The sequence below is a fragment of the Pseudorasbora parva genome, chromosome 15 (genome assembly GCF_024679245.1).
Source record: "Pseudorasbora parva isolate DD20220531a chromosome 15, ASM2467924v1, whole genome shotgun sequence".
Classification (NCBI taxonomy): Eukaryota; Metazoa; Chordata; class Actinopteri; order Cypriniformes; family Gobionidae; genus Pseudorasbora; species Pseudorasbora parva.
Window position 1 is genome coordinate 41,520,342 of NC_090186.1, and position 24,625 is coordinate 41,544,966.

Consider the following 24,625-nt stretch of genomic DNA (forward strand, 5'->3'; position numbering starts at 1 on the left):
AGACATTTATAATGTTAATAATATGTAATGCTGTTCTTTTATACATTAAAGAATAATATAAGACGTTATTATAAATCAGCATATTAGAATGATTTCTGAACGATCACGTGACACTGAAGACTGGAGTAATGATGCAAAAAAAATTACAGGAAGAAATTATATTTTTAAAATATATTAACATTATTTAAAAATACAATGTTTCACAATATTACTGTTTTTACTGTATTTTTGATCAAATAAATGAAGCCTTGCTGAGCAGAAGAGACTTCAAAAACATTAAAGAATCAAACTTTTGCCCTCAAAAATCTAAATTCTATCATTATGGCTATGACTTGCTAGACATGCAGTTTTTATTGATGCTTTTATGGCGTTTTGTCTTTTTAGAGCTTGATGGACTGGACACTGTAAAGAGCTGGATAAAGATTCATGTTTCTTTTGCAGTCCATGAAAAACAGCGAACAGGTGTGGAACGACATGAGGGTGCGTCAATAAAGACAGAACTTTCACTTTAACTGTCTGGACACACACTTAGCATGTTCATCTAATATCCTCCATGTAGAATCATGGTTGATCAGTTATGTTCTTGACGATTGGCCATTCTCCGTAATGACATTCAGAGTCTCGACAAAAGAGCAGTGAAGAATCCCATTTTAATAAGTGTGATCAGCACTGCTGGGTGGCTTAACTATTGTCTCCTGGTGGTGTGGTAAAGCGGATTGCACACCTGCATAAACAGATTAGTAATGCAGGACAATGGCCCTGGTGGTGAAGGGTCAGCGCTGGTAAAATTTTGGAGCAGAGGTCACACTGACGGAATGGATCTTCATATAAAGTGTGACCAGATAAAGACAGATATGATTAAGGTTTGGAGTGTCATAAATAATCCTGTGCATTAATTCAAGAGAACATTAAAGGCAAAAAGAAAATACTAGATATTATACAGTAAATACTATAAAATAAATACTAAAATACTATACACTAACCGTTTATAATAGACATTTTTAAGAGTTTTAACAATGTCCAGAATTTTCATTGTAGAATTTAGCTTCGTCTGTAGATGTGAAATGAAGAAAATCTTTGATTTGAAAACTATACCTTGTATTTTAGGATCAGGCCTGATTTGAGCCCTGTTTTAGTCTGTTTAGAGTGTAAATGCATTGTCTGACTGTAACAGAAAAATGAATTTATGTGACAAGGCTGGACCTGTACATGTCATGGACCAAACCCTCGTCGTAGCGTGAGCAGAGATGATTCAGCAGCAGCTGGTGTTTCCTGTAGAGACACAGGAGGTTGGAGACAGGAAGTGCATTCTTCGAGAGGCATGTGATGCTCTCCACCACATCATGCTGGCTGAGATGCAGATGAAAGTAGTTCCCCGTGTCAGTGTGGCCCGTCACTATGTCACGACCCTGCAGGACACAGATAATGAAGATGGACCTTTTTGCAACACTTGTCGGGTTTGGTTGGATTAAAATGAACCCTGGTGGACTGCTCTGGTCAATGCGAATAAGTTTGAACGCTGCCATCTGAACCCTGATTCGCACCAAACGTCTTTTCAAGGGCCTCGGTCCTCTTCTAAAATAGGGGTTGTTTTCACACTTGTTCAGTTCACTTGGTTCGTTTGGTCTGGAAAAAAATACATTTAGTCCTGGTCTGCTTAGTGCTCACAGTGACATTTTAACACTGTACCTAAAGTTGTATCTGCGTAGCCTACATATGATGGTATTTTGACCAGCTGAGAACTCGTAAAGAGCTTATAAAATATGCAAAGGAGTTAATACAGCGGCAGGAATCCCTCCGCCACACACAAACCGAGATCTGCTGTGAGGAGACGCGGTTCTGGCGCTTGTACCGAACTCTAATGGGCAACGTAATGACTATGACAATAAAAAATAGCTATGCTTGAGCATTCTGTCCTTTTTAGGGTCCCATCTTCCTGTTTTTGGTTTGTCTTTAGTCTGTGTTGATTTCATATTTCACAATATGAGTGCTGAAAAGATGCGCAGACCTGTTCGATGCGCACCAGGGTTCAGATGGCAGCGTTCACACTCCTTCAAATGAACCGCACTAACAGAGCAATCGCACCGGGTTTGTTTTAATCCAGCCAAACATGCCGGACACATCCTAACTCTGGTGCGGTTCGAATGAAATATGAATGCAACACGAACCAAAGACATGTAAACGAATCAAAAACAGGACGTGATGTCACAACATGCGACTCTAAAAAGGACAGAATGCTCAAGCATAGCTGATTTTTCTCGTCATAGTAGAGTTCGGTTCGAGGCGTCAGTACAGAGTTCGGTACAGGCGTCAGATCCGCAGATCTCGGTTTGTGTGTGTGGAGATCATATGTAGCTACATACAAACAGCAAGTGCATTTAGCCTAGCACACAGCATTTTTTGGATATTCGACAAGTTCCATCGCAAAATCTAAAATCCGCATACATCCTAAAAGCCATTTTTTTTGGTACCTTTAGGTTCGATGTTAATGATTATCAGGACTAAATTCAGCATCATTTTCTTTTTTGGTCCGGACCAAAAGAAGTGAACTACAAGTGTGAACACACCCTTAAATTTTGTTTAAAGTAATCTACTTGGATTGTTCTGTGACATGATGCAAACTAATATTTGATTTTGACCTGTAGAATTGAAACATACTTTCTCAGCTGATGGAGTTTCGTGGCCTTTGGATGTGGGTTTTGCGACATGGAGGTAATTGTAGCCACCTGGTAATCTTCCCCCTGTGAATGTGAGTATTTTTTACAAGTCATTCCTCATAGCCCTTGTTTTTTTACAAACACAAAATTAATAGCATTTCCCCCTGAACACCACAAATATAATTATAAAGCTGTTTATCTCATATCAGACACTGTGTTTCTGTGTAACAGATGGTCCATTATGCTATAATCACTTAGCCTGTGATTAGATTATGCAAATGAACTGTCAATAGTTTGGTGTCGGTCAGAATTAGACGAGGGGGGGGGGGGGACTGGGTGACGCAACACATGCTAAACATAATCTTAAACTTCTGCTCGAATGTACTGGGCTTGTGATTAAGAAATTCAGAAGGAGAATAGTAACCTTGGATCTTGGCCTGGCTGTAGAGTGGAATGAGCTGATCCTGGTCAGACGGTGGGCCGGCGGGACGCTCCAGGGTCGGGTCACATAAGGGCAGGAGAACAGATGCCAAACTCTGCCCCACCTCCTTAGAATTAAAGCAGGAATCGCTCCATTGGTCAGCGTGGTAACGGCGGGAGTATTTGGTCAAGGGGCCAGCGGCGTATATGGAGGGGTCGTTGGTATGGAAGGTGGTATCTACCACCAAACGGCCATCGAACACTAAACAGGCATCATTGATGGCCTTGAAGGCGTCGTGGTCGACGCTTTTACAGGAGAAGCTGAAGAACACCTGTGAAAATGAATGCAAGTGACATTTAAATGAGTTTTCAAATCATGATGGGCGAAACATCCCACAACCGTTATGTGACCTGACCCTGAGCGAGTGTTAACAGCTCATATCATGAAGGGTCAGAATGTGCTTTATCTTTTGAAATAAAATACCTTAAAGCTCTATGAAATAATTGTTACTTTCATTATTAAAAATGTCCATTTCGGCGTGAAAGAATATTTTAAAGGCACAGCAGGAAGATAAAGGAAATGTTTATTAAATCAGTTTAGTTAAAAATAAAATATGTAAACTATCTTTCTAAAGTTTAGGGTCAGTGACTTTTTTTGTTGAAAGAAATTAATACTTTTATTACCATATTTTTGATTAAATAAATGCTGGTGAGCAGAAGAGACTTCTTTCAAAAACATTTTTTAAAATCTTACCGATCCCAAACTTTTGAACAGTAGTGTTTTTTGCCACAACATCTTTTAATTACATTATAAGCACCTCACAGCAAAATAAATAATAAAATGTGTAATACTCCTTTAAATTTGTGAAGTGATGTTTAAGAATGTTCCTAACCGCACACTCCAGCCGTAGGGTGGGTCCATCAGTGGTGAAGGACACCGATGTCACGGGATCTGTGTGTTGTCCATCATTGAGTTCCTTCAACAGGCAGTCGTGATGGACTTGGAGTTCCCTCTTTTTCAGAGCCTGTTTCACTGTGAGTTCCACTGAGCCATCATGGAAACAGGAAGATGGGTTGTCTATGGGAGGATGGACTACATGAATCCGACGGCCGCTGACACCGAGGCGCATGAGCGTCTCCACACAGGTGTACACATCTAAAGTGTTTCCATATACCACAGCATCGCCTGCAGACACACCACGCACAATTGTGTCATCAAATGCATAATTTACACATTAAAGAAAGCAGCACAACATAATTGTGAAAACTAAAGACACCAGACATCCCTCCACATCCACACCAACGATAATTCACTACGTTACATACCCTCCAATAGAAAGATGGATTACTTAACAGTAAAATAAATTTAAGGCCATTTACCCTCGACAAGGGGGAAGGGAAGCAATTTATTACGGCCGTTTGGAGAGATAATATCAGTGGCTATGAAACAGAGAAGGGTCACTTAGCAACCCCGAGAAGGTCCCATTAGGTTAAAGGATAGGAAAGAAAGAAGGAAGAGAAGATGAAGGAAGTGATGTCCTTTCACTGCTGCATCTAAACAGTGTCAGAAACCCTCTTAGTGCTGGATTGATTTAATTGAGATCTTTTGTGAAGGAAGCCCTTTGATGTTAATATTAGAGTCCTCAAGTATGAAAACTAATCAGTCGGAGCTCACAAAATACACAAAATGACAGAGTGAATATATAAGGCGCACATGCGTGACTCGGTATAATGACAGATGATTGGTTTGAAAAATCATTGTATACATCTCTATTAGTTTGGCTGTGTTTAAATTAAAGTATGAATATATTACTTTGATCATATTGCTGTTACCATCATTTTATTCATTTATCAGAATAAAACATTACGGAGCGTCTATTTACACTAACTCCACCCACTGACATCTGGTTGGGTCAGATGAAATTAAGGAAGCCACTTGATTATCAACAGTAGCAATAGTGTAGAGGTAAGGTGCACGGCAGAAAGTTTGACGCCAAACTCGCTCTATTCCCTTTTCAAGCACCAAGGCATGCAGACGCTTCTACAAACATTAGTGAAAGTATGGGTCACTCTCAGGAGCTCAGCGAACTCAAGCGTGGTACCGTGATAGGTTGCCACCTGTGCAATAAGTGAAGAACAGTGTGTAGAGAGACCACTTATAGTGTAAATAGAATCTATTATTTAAAAATAGTGTAAATAAATAGCCACTGTCATTACAATAATGTATACAAAATAATAATGAATGTGCATCAAAACCATCACAGGTGTGTGTGTTTCACAGAGGCTTTGAAAGTGACTCAGATTTCAGTCCTTTATAAATGAGGCTTTGTCTTCTATAAATCTCACACATGCAGTCCTGTAGCTTAGTTGCTGTAGTCTGCGATGCCATATTTATTGGTGCCAGTATATGTTAAATAGGATGTTGTAATAGTGGTCATTTACATATCTGTGTGGTGAATGAATGTTCTTTCCCCATGCAGCGCTGTACAGCTCTCCTCAAAGCCCTGTCCATGGTGCTGAACCAGAGCCAGCGCCGCACAACACTCAAGCTCTGAGCGAAGGGATGTTTTCAACCACAACAGGATTTCTGCCAAGACTATTATCAGGTCATTTCTGTTGACAACTTATTCAGAGCCAGACCCAGCGATGCCTCTCTGGTTGACCCAAATACAAATTCTCATGCCACCAAATTGATATCTTTCATATGCAGACGGTATAATTAGCATTCACTGATAATTGCGCTACTTCCCGGATTATTAAAGGAGGCTGTAATTAGTAAATATAATAGGCTTAATCAGACAGATAGCGGTGGCTCATCTCTGCCCGTGCAGATTAATTCTTAGCTCACCCTGCTAATATTAATATTCCCCTGTAAATGGATGGAAGGAGATTAGATTTCACTCACGCTAATTAGCTACTTGTTATGCTCTGACAGTTGGATGCCGCTTTAGAATAACAGTGGCTTGGTAAATGAGATTATGCATGAGAGAGGTCTGCCATGTCACACTGAGCTAGACTCAGCTAATAAAATCTTTTTAAATTTTCAGTAAATGCACCTGTCAGTTTTACAAAGTTGTCCATGAGCCACTGGTGGACATTTGAGCAGTCGTGCTGGTCGTTGAGGGTGAAGAGGTTGGATGGAACGGGCCACGTGGGTCTATGTCTGGGCTGATGTGTGTTCAGACCGCTGGTGGTCCGGTTAATGACGTCGATACTGGTGAGACTGGGCATCTGAAGTGTCATTCGAACACACACACACACACACACACACGCACACGCACACGCACACACACACGCACACACACAACACAGTTTCTCAACTGTTTACTGTATGTTCAGTTAAAACAGAACTGACTGTGTTTACATGAATACTCGACAAAACCAGCATTTTGACACTATTTTGTGTATTTGAAATTAAAAATGAATTTAAATGAATTTATTATATATTTCCAGCTTCTCTCTGCAATATAATATCCCTGAATGTATTGTCAGACAGCAGCATCCACACAAGCTGATTTCTCATGTACTAATTATTGTGCTCTGCATGGATAACAAATTAGCATTGCATTAATTTGCAAACACTGAGCTAAGTTGGCACATAATACATATTTCATAATTCATAGTGATATCTTGGTTCATTAAACCGTGTTAATGTTGTGTTTGTGTGTCTCTGACCTGATACTGCAGGCCGGTGCAGAGGATCAGATAGTCATAGTTCACTTTACCACTCGTCATCAGCTCCACGTGTTTGTCCTCGCGGTCGATGGCCTTCATCTTACCCCTCACTATGCTGATCCAGGAGCGCAAAGACAGCTGGGCTTGATCCTGATCGCTGTAGCAGTGACTGTAGAGGAAGAGATCCTGCATCAGTAAAAAGAGCAGTCTTCAAGAGCGGCGAGAAGGACATCAGGAAGTCTTTCAGTGTAACCGCTTTAGATTCTCAATGCTCAAGGTTAACTGCTTTACACAGTAATTGAGATGCTGAGAATCAAGGTTTCATGTGTAAGCTCTTCCTCCAGAGCTCTGAGACAGTGTGTCTTATCAGTTGTTTGGATCGGTGGATTGGATTAGATGTGCCAGTCATGCAGAACCACTAACAGACGTGATGATAAACAGCCGCTCGCTGGGGCTCAGTTCCTGCTTTTCATCACGAGCACCAGGAAGTGATGCCTTCGGTGAAGCCGCACTAATGCCGCAGCTCTCAAAACATTCAAATTTAAGGACAAAACCTTTTGGACAGAGACCAAAGCAGTTTTAAAGTAATACTTTACCCAGTTTTATCTTGATTTATTCCAGCCAAGTATTATTTGTTCCTCTTTGAAGAAAAACATAAGATGTTCTGCCAAAAAAGATGATATTGTTTTCAGTACAAATATCTAAAAATCCTTTAGTCAAGATACACATACTTAAGAAGTAAAATGTCACTATAACAGATTCAACTCTTCTGGGAAGGCTTTCCTCAAGGTTTAGGAGTGTGTTTATGGGAATGTTTGACCATTCTTCTAGAAGCTCATTTGTGAGGTCAGACACTGATGTTGGACGAGAAGGCCTGGCTCTCAGTCTCTTCTCTAATTCATCCCAAAGCTGTTCTATTGGGTTGAGGTCAGGACTCTGTGCAGGCAAGTCAAGTTCCTCCACACCAAATTCACTCATCCATGTCTTTATACATCAATGTCAGTCATGTTGGAACAGGAAGGGGCCATCCACAAACTATTCCCACAAGGTTTGGATCATGAAATTGTCTTGGTATGCTGAAGCATTACGAGTTCCTTTCACTGGAACTAAGGGGCCAAGCCCAACCCCTGAAAAACAACCCCATGTCATAATCCCCCCTCCACCAAACTTGACACTCGGCACAGTGCAGTCAGGCAAGTTCAGTTCTCCTGGCAACCGTCAAACCCAGACTCGTCCATGGGATTGCCAGACAGAGAAGCATGATTGGTCACTCCAGCAAACACGTCTCACTGCTCTAGAGTCCAGTGGCGGCTGCTTTACTCCACTGCATCCCACGCTTTGCATTGCACTTGGTGATGTAAGGCTTGGATGAGCTGCTCGGCCATGGAAACCCATTCCATGAAGCTCTCTACACTGTTCTTGAGCTTATCTGAAGGCCACACAAAGTTTGGAGGTCTGTATCTATTGACCGATTTCATGGCCTAGTTGCTGTTGTTCCCAATTTCTAATACCAGTTTGTTCCAGTTTTATAATACCACTAACAGTTGAACATGGAATATTTAGTAGTGTGAAAATTTTGGAAGAAATCACGGTACCACGCTTGATTTCACTGAGCTCCTAAGAGTGACCCATTCTTTCACTAATGTGTGTAGAAGCGACTGCATGTATAGTGCTTGATTTATCCTCCTGTGGCCATGAAGGGATTGAACACCTGAATTCAGTGATTTGAGGGGTGTCTCAATACTTTTGGCAATATAGTATATTCGTAATGGAATCCAAGACAACAATAAGAAAATCATGTTTTGCACTGTATAAAAGTAGTCCAAAATTATTAATCTCAAATTTCATTTGCATCTCAAATTTCTGCATTTCAATGAGTCAGCAAATTGTATACATTTTTCTATACAATGTTGACTTGAAAAACATTGACATTTTTTATGTCTTTTTATAGCTATTCAATGCTGCCGTCTTAACTGGTCTCCTAAGAAATGATTAATAATGTTTTTAATTAAATGACTGTCTGGATTGCAATATTAAAATATAAGTCAATGTTTCATGTTTGGACTCCAGTGAGGGGCCAGAACAGCTTTAATGCTTTAGCACTTCACATCTGTATGATAGAATGGAAATGACACTGTTTTTCCCTCTCTCGTGGAGTGGAAATATGCCGCTTGGAGTCTAAATGCCTCTCGTTTGTAATGCATCGCTCACCTTGTAGCCAGAAATCTTATGTTATCATCAGAGCAGCGATCTGGAAGGCCGTGAGTGGAGATGAGAGTGAGATTGTTGAATCGGAGATGAGGACTGGTCAAATACAAGCAGGAGAGAGAAATGTGTGAGTCAAACATCTTGTTATCAACTTTTTTTGCATCTTGACATTATAAATAATGAGAAACACTGATGTTCATACTCTTAATGGATTTTACAAAAAAAGTGCCGGGCTAATAGATTTGATTTGTGCTCTTTTGAAGAACAGACCCCGTGTAGGACAGATCTTGTCCATTTTGGATAATGAGGCTATTTTTGTCCAATTTTTTGTCTTTTTTTCTGTCCAAAAATGAATACCATTGAATGAAGAGAGGACAGTGACGACGTCTGAACAAAAGCATGCGGGGTGTGTGAGGTTATTCTGCAAACACTCGACGGACAGATGCTGAAATCCCTTAATTTCCAGCGCAGCGCTGGCCTGCATTAAAGCGCTTTCTTCTCCAACCATCACAGTAAAAGCCTTTCCTTTTGTTTTGTCTTTTTTCCCCCTCTCGTTTTGTTTCCTGTGTGCAGTGGTCTCCCCCCGTCGCCCTCCTCCCGTCCCCTCAGGAGTGTAAAAAGGTCTCTTGTCATGTAAATGACCTGTTTTGTATGTGCTAGAAAGACATGATCTCTATCTGTGGCGGGAGAGGAAATCAGGCTAGCGTGTGTAGAAAGAGGAGCGCTTGTGAGTGTGTGAGGCCTGCGGACCGTCACGATTGATCAGACGGAGGACGCTGGACACACAGCCGCAGGTCTGCGTTCTAGCGCTCTAAGCAGCGCAGACAAACGGAGCTGCTACTGTCATCTTCAGCTATCTGTCTTTTATTTAAGCTGGGAGTTTTTTTCCACTGAACTCCTTCCTGCATGTTTGATTTGCACAAACATTCACATGGAAATGTTTCAGAGAAATGGCCATTTTTAACACCACTTTGAACAATGTACAAAATAGGGTTTGAAAGTCAGTTTATTTATTTTTAACAATGGGATTCATTCTATTAAGTTATTAAATTTGGGACATGCTTTTTATATAAGCCATAAACATTAATTAATTAAATTAATGCTTCTGAATGTGTATTGATACAATAACATTAAAATAAAGGTTTAAGACCATGCATACATTAAAATATTTAATTTGGGACTTGTCTAAATGCACTTGATATATTAAAAATGAATAAAGATAATTTTATTTAATTTATAAACAGTGATTATAAAATTAATTAAATTATTGTTTATTGCTAAAATAACATTAAAATAATATTTTTAAACATTTTGATTTGTGTGATTTTTTTTTTTTAAACCATAAACATGAATTAAATTCATGTTTATTGCTGGAATACAATTTTACAAATAAAATAAAAAAAAGGGTTGCACATTTAGCCTAAATGAACCACTCAGGAGTTAGCTAGTTTGGGACAGGATGTTTTAGTTATTGATAAACATAAATTAAAGAAACATTTGTTTGATCACTTTTCTCACAATAATAGTTTTTTCCCTTTAGCTTGACAAATGCAGTACACACTATTGTTTGTAAAATAATTAAAACTTTGACTATTTTTGTTGACGTTGTTTCAGTAATAAATTACAGAATTATTTGAAGACCGGAATTATTTGACCATCTTTTATATTAGAAAAAGGAAACCCAGGATGTGTGTCAATGTGTGAAATGTTAATCTTGTGTGTGTGTTTTCTCTCCACAGGCTGTTCTTGACCACCAGCTCACAACGTTCTGGCCTTATCAGCAGCTGACAGGCCTCTATTGTGGCCAGTGTCTGACTGCTAAGTTTAGGGGCCAAGCAGGGGCCAAGCATCTTTATCGGTCCTCTGTGGTCCTGCATTTCACCCCATCCTCAGGGGTGATAAAGGACACGAGGGCGAGTATGAGGGGGGCCAACGGTTTTGGCCTGATAGATAAGCACTGTCGGCCATGGCCTCCACATTCTCCATTAGTCAGGCGGCCTCTACAGGGGCTGACCGGCCATAAGTTTAGTGGACACTAACTGCCTCATTAGTCAAGTCATTAGCGACAGCAAACACCAATTGCGGCCTAGAGAACAGTGGCAAGGCTAATTAAAGGGCCAGCGCGTGACCTCCGCACATTGCCAGCTCTAGACAGCTGCGTGCCCACAGTGCCTGCCAAAGCAGCAGGAGTTAACACACACACACACACACAACCGCAGAGCGACCCCTGGTTGCCAGGCAGTTATCAGCTTTCAGGAAACAAGAACAGCCTTAAATCACAGCTTTTGTTTGGTCAAGCACTCTGTGAGAAGCTGCTTCCAAACTCCTGACATCTCCAGATATCCTCTCGATAAAATGTAATTCTGAAAAAAATCATACTAGGGTCGAGTATGATTTGTTTAAAAAAGAAATCAATACTTTTATACAGCAAGGATGCATGAAATTGATCAAAATTGACAGCAAAGACGTTAAAAAATATTTGTATAAATGATGCTTTTGAACTTTCTATTCAATCCTGAAAAAATGTATCATGGTTGCCACAAAAATATGAAGCAGCACAACTGTTTTCATTGATAATAATCAGAAATGTTTCCTGAGCCACAAGTCATCATAACACTGTCATATGGCACTGAAGACTGGAGTAATGATGCTGAATTACATTTTTCAATATATTCAAATAGAAAACAGTTCTTTTAAATTGTAATATTATTTCACAATATTACTTACTCTTTAAATACAGCCTTGGTGAGCAGAAACATTAACAAAGATTAACTACCTCAACTTTCTAAATAGTAGACTAAATCATATTTTCAAGAAACACAATGGCATATTTGTTTATAAATGAATTCTAGATGTGGGTCATTTTTCTAGAGTGACATTTAAATATCTGTTTTCTCTCAATCTAAAATCAGATTTTTGTTTTTGTGTTTTACCAGAATGTGGACCTGATATTTAAAGGATGAACACAATGAACGCAAATGCCCGAAAACAACCCCGGAAGAGAAGCAAATGCTGAAGTTGTAGTTTTTGTTATTTTTGGACCCAAATGTATTTTCAATGCTTCAAAATTCTAACTAACCAACTGATGTCACATATGGGCTACTTTGATGATGTTTTTATTCTCTTTTCTAGAAAGTGACAGTATACCGTACATACATTTTCAATGGAGGAACAGAAAGCTCTCGGACTAAATATGAAATATCTGAAACTGTATTCTGAAGATGAACGAAGGTCTTACGGGTGTGGAACAACATTGGGGTGAGTCATAAATATTTTTTTTTATTTTTGGGTAAACTAACCTTTGAAGTCAAAATCTTTCCAATCTTCCCCCTTTGAACCAAGTGTGGGAAATAACTGTTTTAAAATACTTTAACAAAGATAATATTTTTATTTGAAGAATCTACAAATGGCTGTTTTTCAAATGTAATGCTTTGTCTTTCTTTAGAACACAAAGAGAGCTCTGTCCAGAGGCAGAATGATCCAGAATACAGTTATTAATTGGCTCATGTTGGGCTGAATGTTATTATATAAAGCCTTAAGCTCAGATTTCATGCAATCATTGTTTCGCTCAAATCCCTGAGGGTCACTCTCACTAATTATGATCACACTTGAGACGCCCCCCCCCACCAGACAAAAACGTCTTGCCGTTTCTTCAAAAAGAAATCACAAATGCTATTTAGGGCTTCTTTAACAGTGTCTACCATCTGATTGAAGTAGCGTTTCAAAATGGCATGCTTACCTGAATGTCAGTGCTTCCAGAAAAGCTAAACCCGTGTCGGATGCTCCCACTACCACGATTCTGGCATTGATGGTGACCTTCGGCTCCATGGCGAGTTTTCTGTTTGTGTGGTACAGGGCAAAATGAGCCTGGTAGAAAGAAATGAGAAAACAAAATTAGTGTCATGATCTAACCCATATAAATGCTCAACGGTGGTTAACTGGAACAGGTTTTTTAGTGGCCAATGCTGATGCTGACACCTAGAGTGGGGCAGTTGATGACCATATATTTATACAAGATTTGGTGATAAAAAAATGATAAACAAATCATACAACAACGCACAACTAGCACAAAGATATGTATGAAGCAGAAAATATTTCAACATTGATTATATAAGTATTTGAACACCCTGCTATTTTGCAAGTTTTCCCACTTGAAAATCATGGAGGGGTTTGAAATTGTCTTCGTAGGTACATGTCCACTGTGAGAGAAATAATCTAAAAAAATCCAGAAATCACAATATATGATTATTTATTTGTTTAAAACCAGCACATGTCCAGGCCCGTCTTAAGTTTGCCAATTACCATTTGGATGATCCAGAGGAGTCATGGGAGAAAGTCATGTGGTCAAATGAGACCAAAATATAACTTTTTGGTCATAATTCCACTAAACGTGTTTGGAGGAAGAAGAATGATGAGTACCATCCCAAGAACACCACCTCTACTGTGAAGCATGGGGGTGGTAGCATCATGCTGTGGGGGTGTTTTTCTGCATAGGGAGACTGCACTGTATTAAGGAGAGGATAACAGGGGCCATGTATTGCAAGATTTTGGGGAACAATCTGACAATTTCAGACCCCTCCATGATTTCTAAGTGGGAGAACCTGAAGACTGGAGTAATGATGCTGAAAATTCAGCTTTGATCACAGGAATACATTAAATTTTAAAATATATTTAAATAGAAAACATTTATTTTAAATTGTAATTATATTTTACAATATTACTGTTTTTACTGCATTTTAATCATATAAATTCAGCCTTGGTGAGCAGAAGATGTTAAAAATATAATGAAAAATACACAGTTTTTTTCCTAACATGAATAGAGATATGTAGGTCAAACAGCAGTTCATCGTATTTGTGGTCATTTGAACTACCAGCTCGACCGGGTCTCATTGTTGAACCCTGGATAATCTCATAAGCCTTTGCTTGTCGGTGCAGTGAAATGGTCAACCCAACCGGTCCTGCGTTGTGTTTCGGGTGTATGTTTGTCCTTTAACCATTGAGTTAACAGCTAACAGCTAAGCTTACTTAGCAGCTAACAGTAATGGCAGTTTTCCTAAAAGCACTGCTGATATTCCACACATAGACTATTCCATTTGGAAAGCTTCCCCTGCATGACAATAGTTTAATCAGCGCGAGAGCGACAGTATGTTTCACTGAGCACTTATTGAGCTAAAAAGATACCAGCACAGCCGACAGGAAAATGCATTGCATTAGCGAACACTATAACTCATCTAAAATATTGAAATGTGCTGAGTTCCACTGAAAGAATGGAAACCCACTCTATGAAAAACAGTGCAGGCCACTTCAATGGGCTCTGCGCCTAATATGAAGCATAGAAATGGTCAATTCTTAGAGCAGATTTACAGAGAGGGACATGTTTGGCCGTCTCTGAATCAATTCAAAGCGAACAGCTGCCGCGTTCTCCTAATCATTCTCTCTCTACTTCTCTAATTGGCCCTTGAGCATGAATAATTTGAGGGATTTGTTCTGTGGTACACCTTATCTGATTTAACATGAAAGAATAGAGACGCGGTGAACTCTGGGAAGGGAGAGGCCGAAATTGTCATTCTAATTTAAGGAAACGTAGCTGATTACATGGCCGTCAATGATTGGCTCTTCAAAGTCATTCATTAATTGCTGTAATCAATGGCCGGGACTCAAGGAGGTTTAAATTCTGGACGTGTTGGGCCACTTGAAGGCAGAAATCAGAAACGCACGACAGGAATCATGTGAACGAAAATCACACAGACGTCATTTTCTGGTGCCCTCTGGGAAGTTTTGAATGTCATAAGCAATTTTACTAAAAACTATTTAATATACATTTCAATTTATATATATCATGTTATTACCATTTAAAATAACTAATGTTTATAAAATGTAAAAATATAAAATAAAATGTTTTCTATGTGAATATAAAATGTAATTTATTCCTGTGATCATAGCTGAATTTTCAGCATCATTGCTCCAGTCTTGCGTGTCACGTTTTTGTGGAAACATGATACTTTTTTTAAACCTAAAGTTCAGAAGAAAAGCAATTTATTTTAAATATTTAGCCATACTATTAAAATCTTTCTTGTCACTTTTGATTAATTTAACGTATTCTTGCTTAATTAAAGTAAACTTTAGTTTAAAAAAAAAAAAAAAACTAAACTTTTGAATACATATATTGCTTTTGCTATCTATTTTTGGTCTATCTATTTTGCTGTCTCTTTTCTTTTTATATATGTGCCCCTGTACTACAAAACAAGTCATAAGGGTCAAATTTATGAAATTGAAATTTATACATCATCTGAAATCTGAGGGTGCAAAAAACTATAAATATTGAGAAAATCACCTTTAAATTTGTCCTTAGCAATGAATATTACTGCTAATAATACAATTTTGATATATTTACAGTGGGAATATCAAAATATATTAATGGAACATGATCTTTACTTAATAACCTAATGAATTTTGGCATAAAAGAAAAATCTATAATTTTGACCAACAATGTATTCTTGGTTATTGCCAAAAATATACCCGATCCCGTGCGATTTAGGACTGGTTTTGTGCTCCAGGGTCACATAAAGTTTTAAATGAGGTACATTTACATTTACATTTAACTTTTAATCATTTAGCAGACGCTTTTATCCAAGGTAAAAGACAAACATTTGAAAACTATCCACTGATACTGATAAAATATTCAGCATTTATAATGTAAATGATGATGTTTATTGGTCTTTCTCTCTTGTATCTCTTTAACCCATAGCGGCTGTAAAGGTGGCACAGAAGATGTTTGGCAATAAAGGTAGACTGTGAAAGTGTTTTATGTGATGTTAATTTTTTTCAAAACTCCAAAAATGTTCATAGATGGTATTCCTGCTCATGAAATGACAAGAGGATGCCAAACAGGAGCTGACCCTGTCCTCTCTGCTCAGGTAAAGCCAGCCCAGGTGCGTCCGTCTCAAACACTGGAGGACATGCAGCACTTCTATCAGACATAATGCCCTTCGTAACACAACACTCTATTGACGAAGACCGAACAGGTGCTTTAACTCTGATTAATTCATCTGGACCGGACGGAGGATTAACGCAGTCACTGCGCTCTTATCTGCAGCGCTGCCTGGACACCAGCGTTGCTGCGCTACCAAATGGAGCTTTCTAATGTGGACTGAAGGGTGACAGCTTGTGTTTCTTGCTAATGCACTACACACACACACACACACACACACACACACACACACACACACACACACACACACACACACACACACACACACACACACACACACACACACACACACACACACACACACACACACACACACACACACACACACACACACACACACACACAAAGCTGCATATGACACAGCAGCTCTGTTCCAAAACCTAATGAGCAGCCTTGCGGTCTACTGCCTTTAGCTTCAGAACTCAGACTTTACATTGGACTTTAAGTGGTGACTGAATTGTTTGTAAAGCAAAAGTACACAGCACAAAAATAAGCTAATAACATGATAGGCTGCATATATTTGATCAAAAATACAGTAATATAACAATAATAGAGAATAGGAATAAACGGTAATATAGTTAAATATTATTACAATTTAAAATAACTGTTATATATTTGAATTTATTTTAAAAATGTAATTTATTTGTGCTGGCAAAGCTGAATTTTCAGCAGCCAGAACATTTTTTTTTAAAATAATAAACATTTCATTAATGTGGGTTACCATATTGACCTCATAGCAGTGCATGTGGCGATCGGCTTTAGAAGGATGAATAAGAAGCAACTTTAACATTTGACTACAAGAAAATACCTTTTATTCGGTTAATAATTGTTGTGTGACCCCTCTTGGTGACATAATAAGTGGGTCGTCCGCCTTTTACATGTGAAACTACTCCCCTCCCTCCGGCAGAGAACGCCTATCTCATCCTGAAAGAGGATACATGTGTATATGTATAAATGCCCACTGTTTCTGCAGAGAAAAAAAAAGTCTTTCTCCTTGTGTTAAATAAACAACGGATGAAATGCAGTTCCTCGTGTCCGCCCAGTGATTTAAGTGACGTCAAGTGAAAAGCGTTACACAAACATGTTTTGAACGTACAAAATGCTGCCTACTTAGGGTTTGCAACCCACCTACATGCTTTTTTTGTGAACTGCCATTACTAGCGGGGGAGACAGCACCTTAAATGCTCTATTCATGCTCTACTGAGGTGTTTTATTGAATAAAACTGTGAAATAATGTGGGCTGAATGTGCTTTCATAACACCTCATGATTAATTTAGCTCATTTAGATTGTATTGATGAAGAAACATTGTGTGAAGTGAAATCCCCCCTCTGGCTAGGGGTGTGTGGAATCTCACTCAGGAGTACACACACACACAAACACACAAGCATGTCTACAGCAGATGTTGGCTGTTCTGATGATGGCTGGATAAGAACGCTGCTGCTTTACCTGTTACAAAGCAGCGTAAACATTCACCGCCATCTGCCACCATCTATCCATCTGTTTCTTTACAACTAGATGTTCAATAACCTCAGGCAACAACGGCCCAGTGGTCTGCTTCTAGTACGGCTAACGATTCTGATACACAAAACGCATAATGAGTGGAATAATGCAGACAGCTAAAACGTTAATTATTGATAAACATAAGTGCGAGAAACAAAGATGTCATGCTGTCCCATGACAGTTTAGAGATGGAGAGTTACAAGTGTGTCACAAATTACTAGTGTGAAGGCACATTCATTTACTACACAGCACCCTCTTGTGGCACGTCATTTCCTACTCAATGTGGTTGCTTAAGTTTGCCTCGTTATTGTTACTCATATTGAGGGTTAGGGATTTAACCAAACCATTTTAGTATTGACTAAACTCCATTTTAGTCTAATTCCTGCCCATACAAGGAATATTCCTAATAAAGGGACGGGGCCTGGCTGAGTTAGTAGTGTGTTGAAACTCATGGTAAGGGGCGGGACATTTCCCAAACCAATCATTACAAACTTTTCCAGCCGACCAATCAGAGCACATTGCATTTTATGGAAGGAGGGGCTTCATTGAGACAGGAACTAAACAGAGCGTTATTGACAGACTTCTTTTAATTTTATAATTAATTATAGTTTACATTGTGTTACAAACAAAGCGCTTAGCCAGCTACAGAGAAACTGGTTGCCATGCAACACACAAGTAACCAATCCTGAGTGGCGACGTCAATTAATGGATTTTACCAGTACGGTTCAGTGTGGTTAGACAACTGAGCAGAGAATTCCCAGAGAGCGGTTTGTAATCGTGCCATGCCGTACCAGGCTCAAGTTCTTAGGTGTCACTCTTTTAGCGCTTTTTAGCGCTCTTAGGTGTCACTCTTTTTTAAGTCGACTTGCTAACGCTGACCGCCGGAAGCTCGTTATTTTAGTTAAAGGGGGGGTGAAATGCTGTTTCATGCATACTGATCTTTTTACACTGTTAAAGACTTGGAATCCCATACTAAACATAGACAAAGTTTCAAAAGTTAAGGTGGACGTTTGATGGGAGTATTTCTTTGTCAAAAATACTACTTCCGGTTAGTCATAAGTTTCGGCAAGTTTTTTGCGATCATGCGTCCCCTTTGACGTTAATGGGGGCGGAATTTCCTTGTATGGGCCTTACGGACAATTCTACCGGAAGCGCGCGTGAGAGAGAGAGAGAGAGAGAGAGAGAGAGCGAAAGCAACAGGCTACGCCCATCAAAGCGCTGGCTCGTAGGATGCTGGACAGGTGATGTGCACATAACAATGTCACCAAAAAAGTGCGTTTTTGGTTGCCAGACCAAGACAGTCCTGCACAGATTCCCCAAAAACCCCGCGGTAAGGCAACAGTGGATGTAATTTGCTTTTCCGGATCAGCAACTGAGTTGCGCGAATGTTTATATCTGTTCGCTGCATTTCGGTGCCGACTGTTTCATAAACAAGGCCCAGCTTGACGCCGGATTTTCCCGATCGCCTAATGCTGAATGATGGAGCAGTCCCAACGTTAGAACCGCAGGCGGTGAGTGAGACTGCTTCAAATGTCTGTGTTTTTGCCTATGCTCATCAAGTAGCCCAAACATGATCACGTATAGTTAATTGATCAATGGAGCATGCGATGTGTAGTGCGTGTACATTTGTTTAGCTGGCCACTATATGTGTAACTTTATGTTTGTGTATTGTAAAAGCACTCCAAACAACAATACACAAAGAGTGGGGAAATATGTTGAACTAAATAAGCGCGCTTCTTCATTCAAATGCGCTACTATTCCGTGTCTTTCTATGTAAACACTAACTTAACCTGCCTTGCAAAACCAGTCCGCTTACTGTCTACACAAACCACGCGTAAACACACACACACACACGTGCACAACTGCACTTCCCACATGTACACCTTCAAAGACAAAAATACGACGATATAATTCAAGTATAAATATGTAAATAACACAAGCCGCTAAGCATATTATATAGTTAGTGTATAACTTGTACCACATAGAGACGTCCTGCTCTAGTCGTTTTTGCTGCTGCTCCTGTTCAACTGCAGCCTCTGGGTCTGATTCCGGATCATAGATGTATGGCTGTATCTGATTAAAAGCCATATTTTTATTTTGAATAAAGTTTTTTTCCCGCTGTTAGGGATGACACAGCTTTACGACGCACTCGACTCAACACAATAGCAGCAGCAGCTCCGCTCACACGACACGCCCCCACCCGCTCGGCTTTTTTCGGAAAGACTCGGAACAGCGCATCTTTCTTATATAATTATTAAAAAAATAAAGACTTTTCGGAGATATGCAGGATGCAATGCTACTCTATAGGTACTCAAGATTGACATGACACTGACTGAAACTGAGTGTTTCACCCCCCCTTTAATAAAGTTTTAAAAATGAATATTTTTCTTACATAAGTGCAATACTTCGCTTCAGAAGGCCTTTACTAACCCCCCGGAGCTGTGTGGAGTAGTTATATGATGGATAGATGCACTTGTATGGACTTCAAAAACGACACAACCATTCACAGCCATTATAAAGTTCTGAAGAGCCAGGACATTTTCATATAACTCAGATTTGATTGGTCTGAAAGAAGAATGTCACATACACCTAGGATGACTAGAGGAGGGTGAGTAAATCATGGTATAATTTTCATTTTTGGTTGAACTAACCCTTTAAACCAGACGCTAACTGGTAGATTGCATTGGTCATTATGGAAATTATCGTCTATGTTCTTTAGTTTGTGTGTCATCGGTCGATCACATGCAGAAATATCTACTCCCATCATTTTTTTATGTAACTTGACTTAAAAAGTTATGATAAGTCTAAAAGATCAAATTTTGATGACTAACTTGTAAGACTAGTCTATTCAGTCGGCCACTGTTTGTGCTATAGATATGGATACAAATACAACAGCCAAGCATTATGGTGGTTAGTTACACGGAATACTTTAAACTAGGCAAGGCAAATTTATTTATGTAGTAAATTTCATACACAATGATAATTCAAAGTACTTTACATAGAAAAGGTATTAAAATAATCACAAAATATGCATAAGAAATAAAAATCCTGAAACCCTAAATTTGGGTTCAGGGTTCCTAAAAACCTGAAAACCCTAAAAATACCAGACACCCCTGTCTGGTATGGGAAAGAATGAGAGTCTGGCTTGTGATTTTACACTAGAAATTTTAGGCTATGTCTAGTGTCTTTTTGCTCTCAGAGGTGGCAATCCCAGCAGCTGCAATGAAAACCTCACCCCGTTCAGCTAGATCCTACCATTGTTTCAGTATTTAATCAATTAAAATCGCTTTAAATGCACAATGATGTTCATATTTCAGGAAGCTGGTTTCAGTCTGACCTGTTGTTTGGTGATCTGCTGGGACGGCGTGTTAATACCCAACTCTTCCAGCGGGTAGATTATCTGTCGTCTCGGGGTCACCGGCACCATGAAATTCATCACTGTTGCCAGAGAGTGATAACTGACATTCTGAGAGAAGACAAAGAAGGACAAAAGAAGAAATGTTTATGAGCAGGTATGAAAAGGTTGCTGGTTCAAACTCTGAACCAGAAATCACGTCTTTCGATTGCAAACTTCTGTAACTACAGCAAGGGTTCCCAAACGTTTTTTTATTATTATTTTTAGCCAAACCTTAGACATTAAATATTTACTTGAAGTATGCCCTGAGATTTGAAAACAAGATATTTAATTATGGTTCTTTGATTTTGGTTAATGGTCACATTCATCAACTCACAAACCTCCATTGGGGAAACCTCTGCCCTAGAGGACACACGTGTGAGATTACTGTGGTCTTTTTTACTTTTGCCCACCTTATGGTTGTAATGAGGTGGATGGAGGAGGTAATAGAGGCAGGACTTGTGCGCCAAGCGTAGCACCTCCTTGAAGATACATTTGGTGTGATGCTGGAAAACAGGGTCGAGGAGAAAGTGACACAGTCGGCCATGCTCCTCTCGCTGGTGATGGCTGAAGTACAAGAACCTCTCGACGTCAAAGTTGGCTCGGATGAACTCAGTCTCCTGGGAGAACAACACACGTGGCAAACGATTACTGGTAAGAAACAGCAAACCCCATGACACGTCATTAAACATTTACCTCTTCATCTCTGATGATTATCAAACCAATAACTCTCCCCTCGACCTGCGCCACAAATGCCTGAAGAGCTGTTCCATTCTGAGAATGAGAGACAATGCTCAGACATCACAAACATAGCTCTGTTGACAATCTGAGACAGTCTAGCGTGTGGTTGGTGACAGACCGGGTCTTTTCGGGCCTGTAGGAACAGATCCAGGTCTTCTCTGATGGACTCCCGCTGGCTTAGACTCTCACTCAAACTCTGGATTGCTGGGATATCTGATGACACTGCCACACGCACCTCCAACGTCCTGATGGACAGAAAAACATGAGTCTGAAACATGAATCCAAGCACCAGGACTGCATTTCATCACCATGCCTGCCAGTATTTTTTATATTTTTATATTTATTTTGGTAACACTTTAAAATAAGGTTTCATTTACATTAGTAAACATGAGCTAACAATAAAAAAGTCTTCTAAAGCATTTATCCATCTTACAGTAGTAAATGTTAATTTCAACATTTACTAATATATTATTTAAAATCAAAAGTTGTATCTGTTCATTTTATTTAATGGACCTGAGTTAAATATCAATATATATTAATAAATAATATATAACTAATAGGACCTTAACTAATAGGACCTTATTGTAAAGTGTTACTTTTATTTAGCATTATTTCTTTGAAATGTATGAATTAATTTCCTAACAAATGTAGAAATGTTGCTACATGTTTAATAAAACTACATTCTTCTTAGAAAAATCTGAGGCTAAATATGTTAGAACACAGAATAATTGATTTACCTTCAGTAGAATCTGTTTTTATTCACTAACAAGGCCACACTATTGTTCTTTTACTACCTTGTGGTTTCAACCATGTGCTATTTCACAATTCCTCTCCTAGAGGCTTCCTTTAGAGACTGATTCAGATGACTGAGAGGGTGTGTACCTCAGCAGACCCCACCGGTGACACAGGTAGAGTTCCTGCGGGAAGACGCTGGTGTCACGAGGGGCGACTCTGATGAAGGACTGCAGCAGCGGGAAATCTGGAGTCAGTTTAGGTACGGAGATCACACAGAAGTCTCGATCCTGTGGGACACATGGACAGCATTACACTTGATATCATATCTATTAGATTTATTAAAATGTACAAATCAAAAATACAGTAAAAAAGCAATATTGTGAAATATTATGACAATTTTAAAGAACTGTTGTCTTTTATAATATATGTTAAAATGTATTGTATTCCTTTGATCAAAGCTGAATTTTCAGCACATGATACTTCAGAAATCATTCTGACATACTGATTTATAATAACGTCTTATTATTATCAATTCTGATCAATATGTTACATTTTTGCTGAACAAAGGTATTCATTTCTTGCAAAAAATAAATCCTACTGACCCCAAACTTTTCAACAATAGTGTATTCACGCTCATGTTATCTTAAACCTGTGACTTTTTTCTTCCACAGTACTCAAAAGGAGATATTTTGAAGAATGTCACTCTGCTGTTTTCAAAATCTCTCACACAAAGCTAAAGGCTTTTCAAAGGTGTTTTCAAAGGCTTGGAATACAGCACATAAATCATATGAACTACACTTGCTACGTTTTGTAGGTAAAGAAAGTCATAAAGCAGCTGGAGCAACATAAGGCAAGTAAATTATGCAAATACATTTTTTTGGGGTGAATTAATTCATTATTTGGGTGATTCCTTTAATGGCATAGTTCACCCCCAAAAAATGACTCGCCATCATGATTTTTTTCCCTTTGTTGAATACAAAAGGAGATATTTTAAAGAGTTGACGATAGCCATTTAATTTGACAGTATTTTTTCCCCCTCCGGAAGTCAATGGCTACCATCCACTGTTTGATTAACAACATTCTTCAAAATATCTTCTTTTGTATTCAGCAGAAGAAAGAAACTCATACAGGTCTGAACAACTTGAGCGTGAGTAAGTGATGACACAATTTTCTTTTTTGCGTTAACTATGCCATGAATAAGCTGATTTATGTATTTACTTACCGGAAACAGTTTAAACAGGTACGGCAGGAAATCAGCTGATCTTTGAGGAAAGAAGACGAAAACAGAAAAGATCGCTTATGAATGAATGAATGATTTATTTATATAGCACTTTCATATGTACTACTGTATACCCAAAGCGTTTTACACTCATGTCAGGGGTCTTTCCTCAAACACTCCCAGTGTGGAGCATCCACTTGGATGATATTATGAGTATCATCTGTTCTGTAGGTGCAATGAGAAAGGCTGCCATGTTGGACACTAAAAAGGAGAGTTCAGTCTAGTTGGTCTCGCTGTCACTTTAAGCATTCTACTCATTAATTACATGTTCATGCTCTGTGGGTGGGACAGGCCTCCATATTCCACAACAGCTGGCCAATAAGGTGGCACACAGACCAGCTCAGCAGGAGCCAAATAACACTCAGACTGATTTTTACAACAGCTCCTCGCTGAAGCCACTGGAGCTTGGTCAGACAGTTTTCATTTAACCAAATTTCATTTATCCAGTACAAATTCTGCTGACTTTTTATAGCTTACATACTTTAGATGAGCCATATTTTACACTTGTATAGCGTTTTCCCACTAGAGTCATTGTTTCTTGCACCAAAAACAGTTATAATTGAGTTTTTCATGATTCCTGATTGTCCACCCTCTGAATTAAACGGACTGGTTTTAGAATGTTTCGTTGCAGTTTTGGGTGGTTGCTGTGGTTTTACACTGTACAAAATATTTCAAAGTTGTAAATGAAACCAAGATTATTATAATACGTTTTACCAGAAGATACAATTTCACCTTTTCTACTTCAAAATTTCATGTTTAGGTCACTGTGTGTTTCTTCTTATTATTTGTGAAATTTACCAGCATTATTCTTTCCCTGCATACTAGTCTAAGACGTCACCTCATTTCAATCTTCTTTTCGATGGTGAAGAGCTGGATGCAGAATGCATTAGGAGGTCCATCTGGTTCATAGTCCTCACTGGAGTCCACTGCTTCTTTGATGTTTGACTCAGCATACTCAGGCTTATTCGAAAAATCAATAGAGGGACAAAAACAAGCATTTTACATAAGGTACCTGACATGAACC

At 39.0% G+C, this 24,625-nt stretch overlaps 1 protein-coding gene and 2 long non-coding RNA genes across 6 annotated transcripts in view; 2 read left to right on the forward strand and 1 right to left on the reverse strand.

Annotated features, from left to right (window-relative positions):
- The window catches only part of cfap61 (cilia and flagella associated protein 61), a 31,604-nt gene that overhangs the window by 935 nt on the left and 6,044 nt on the right, over window positions 1-24,625 (reverse strand). For all 4 annotated transcript variants that reach the window (XM_067418171.1, XM_067418170.1, XM_067418172.1 and 1 more), the window contains 15 exons: window positions 24,440-24,561; window positions 23,545-23,584; window positions 22,470-22,609; window positions 21,706-21,832; window positions 21,543-21,620; window positions 21,260-21,466; window positions 20,790-20,918; window positions 12,700-12,827; window positions 8,964-9,056; window positions 6,753-6,921; window positions 6,134-6,308; window positions 3,971-4,263; window positions 3,082-3,409; window positions 2,659-2,741; window positions 1,204-1,409 (listed from right to left, as the gene is read on the reverse strand). In XM_067418171.1, the coding sequence (XP_067274272.1) occupies window positions 1,204-1,409; window positions 2,659-2,741; window positions 3,082-3,409; window positions 3,971-4,263; window positions 6,134-6,308; window positions 6,753-6,921; window positions 8,964-9,056; window positions 12,700-12,827; window positions 20,790-20,918; window positions 21,260-21,466; window positions 21,543-21,620; window positions 21,706-21,832; window positions 22,470-22,609; window positions 23,545-23,584; window positions 24,440-24,561 (2,318 nt within the window). The remainder of the gene's footprint in view (window positions 1-1,203; window positions 1,410-2,658; window positions 2,742-3,081; window positions 3,410-3,970; window positions 4,264-6,133; window positions 6,309-6,752; window positions 6,922-8,963; window positions 9,057-12,699; window positions 12,828-20,789; window positions 20,919-21,259; window positions 21,467-21,542; window positions 21,621-21,705; window positions 21,833-22,469; window positions 22,610-23,544; window positions 23,585-24,439; window positions 24,562-24,625) is intronic.
- On the forward strand, window positions 210-6,897 carry LOC137041650 (uncharacterized). The gene is made up of 6 exons (XR_010898131.1): window positions 210-480; window positions 2,646-2,749; window positions 4,100-4,223; window positions 5,558-5,683; window positions 6,125-6,294; window positions 6,765-6,897. It is a non-coding gene; the product is annotated as an uncharacterized lncRNA (long non-coding RNA).
- Window positions 10,461-16,170, forward strand: LOC137041651 (uncharacterized). The gene is made up of 3 exons (XR_010898132.1): window positions 10,461-11,977; window positions 12,093-12,218; window positions 15,810-16,170. It is a non-coding gene; the product is annotated as an uncharacterized lncRNA (long non-coding RNA).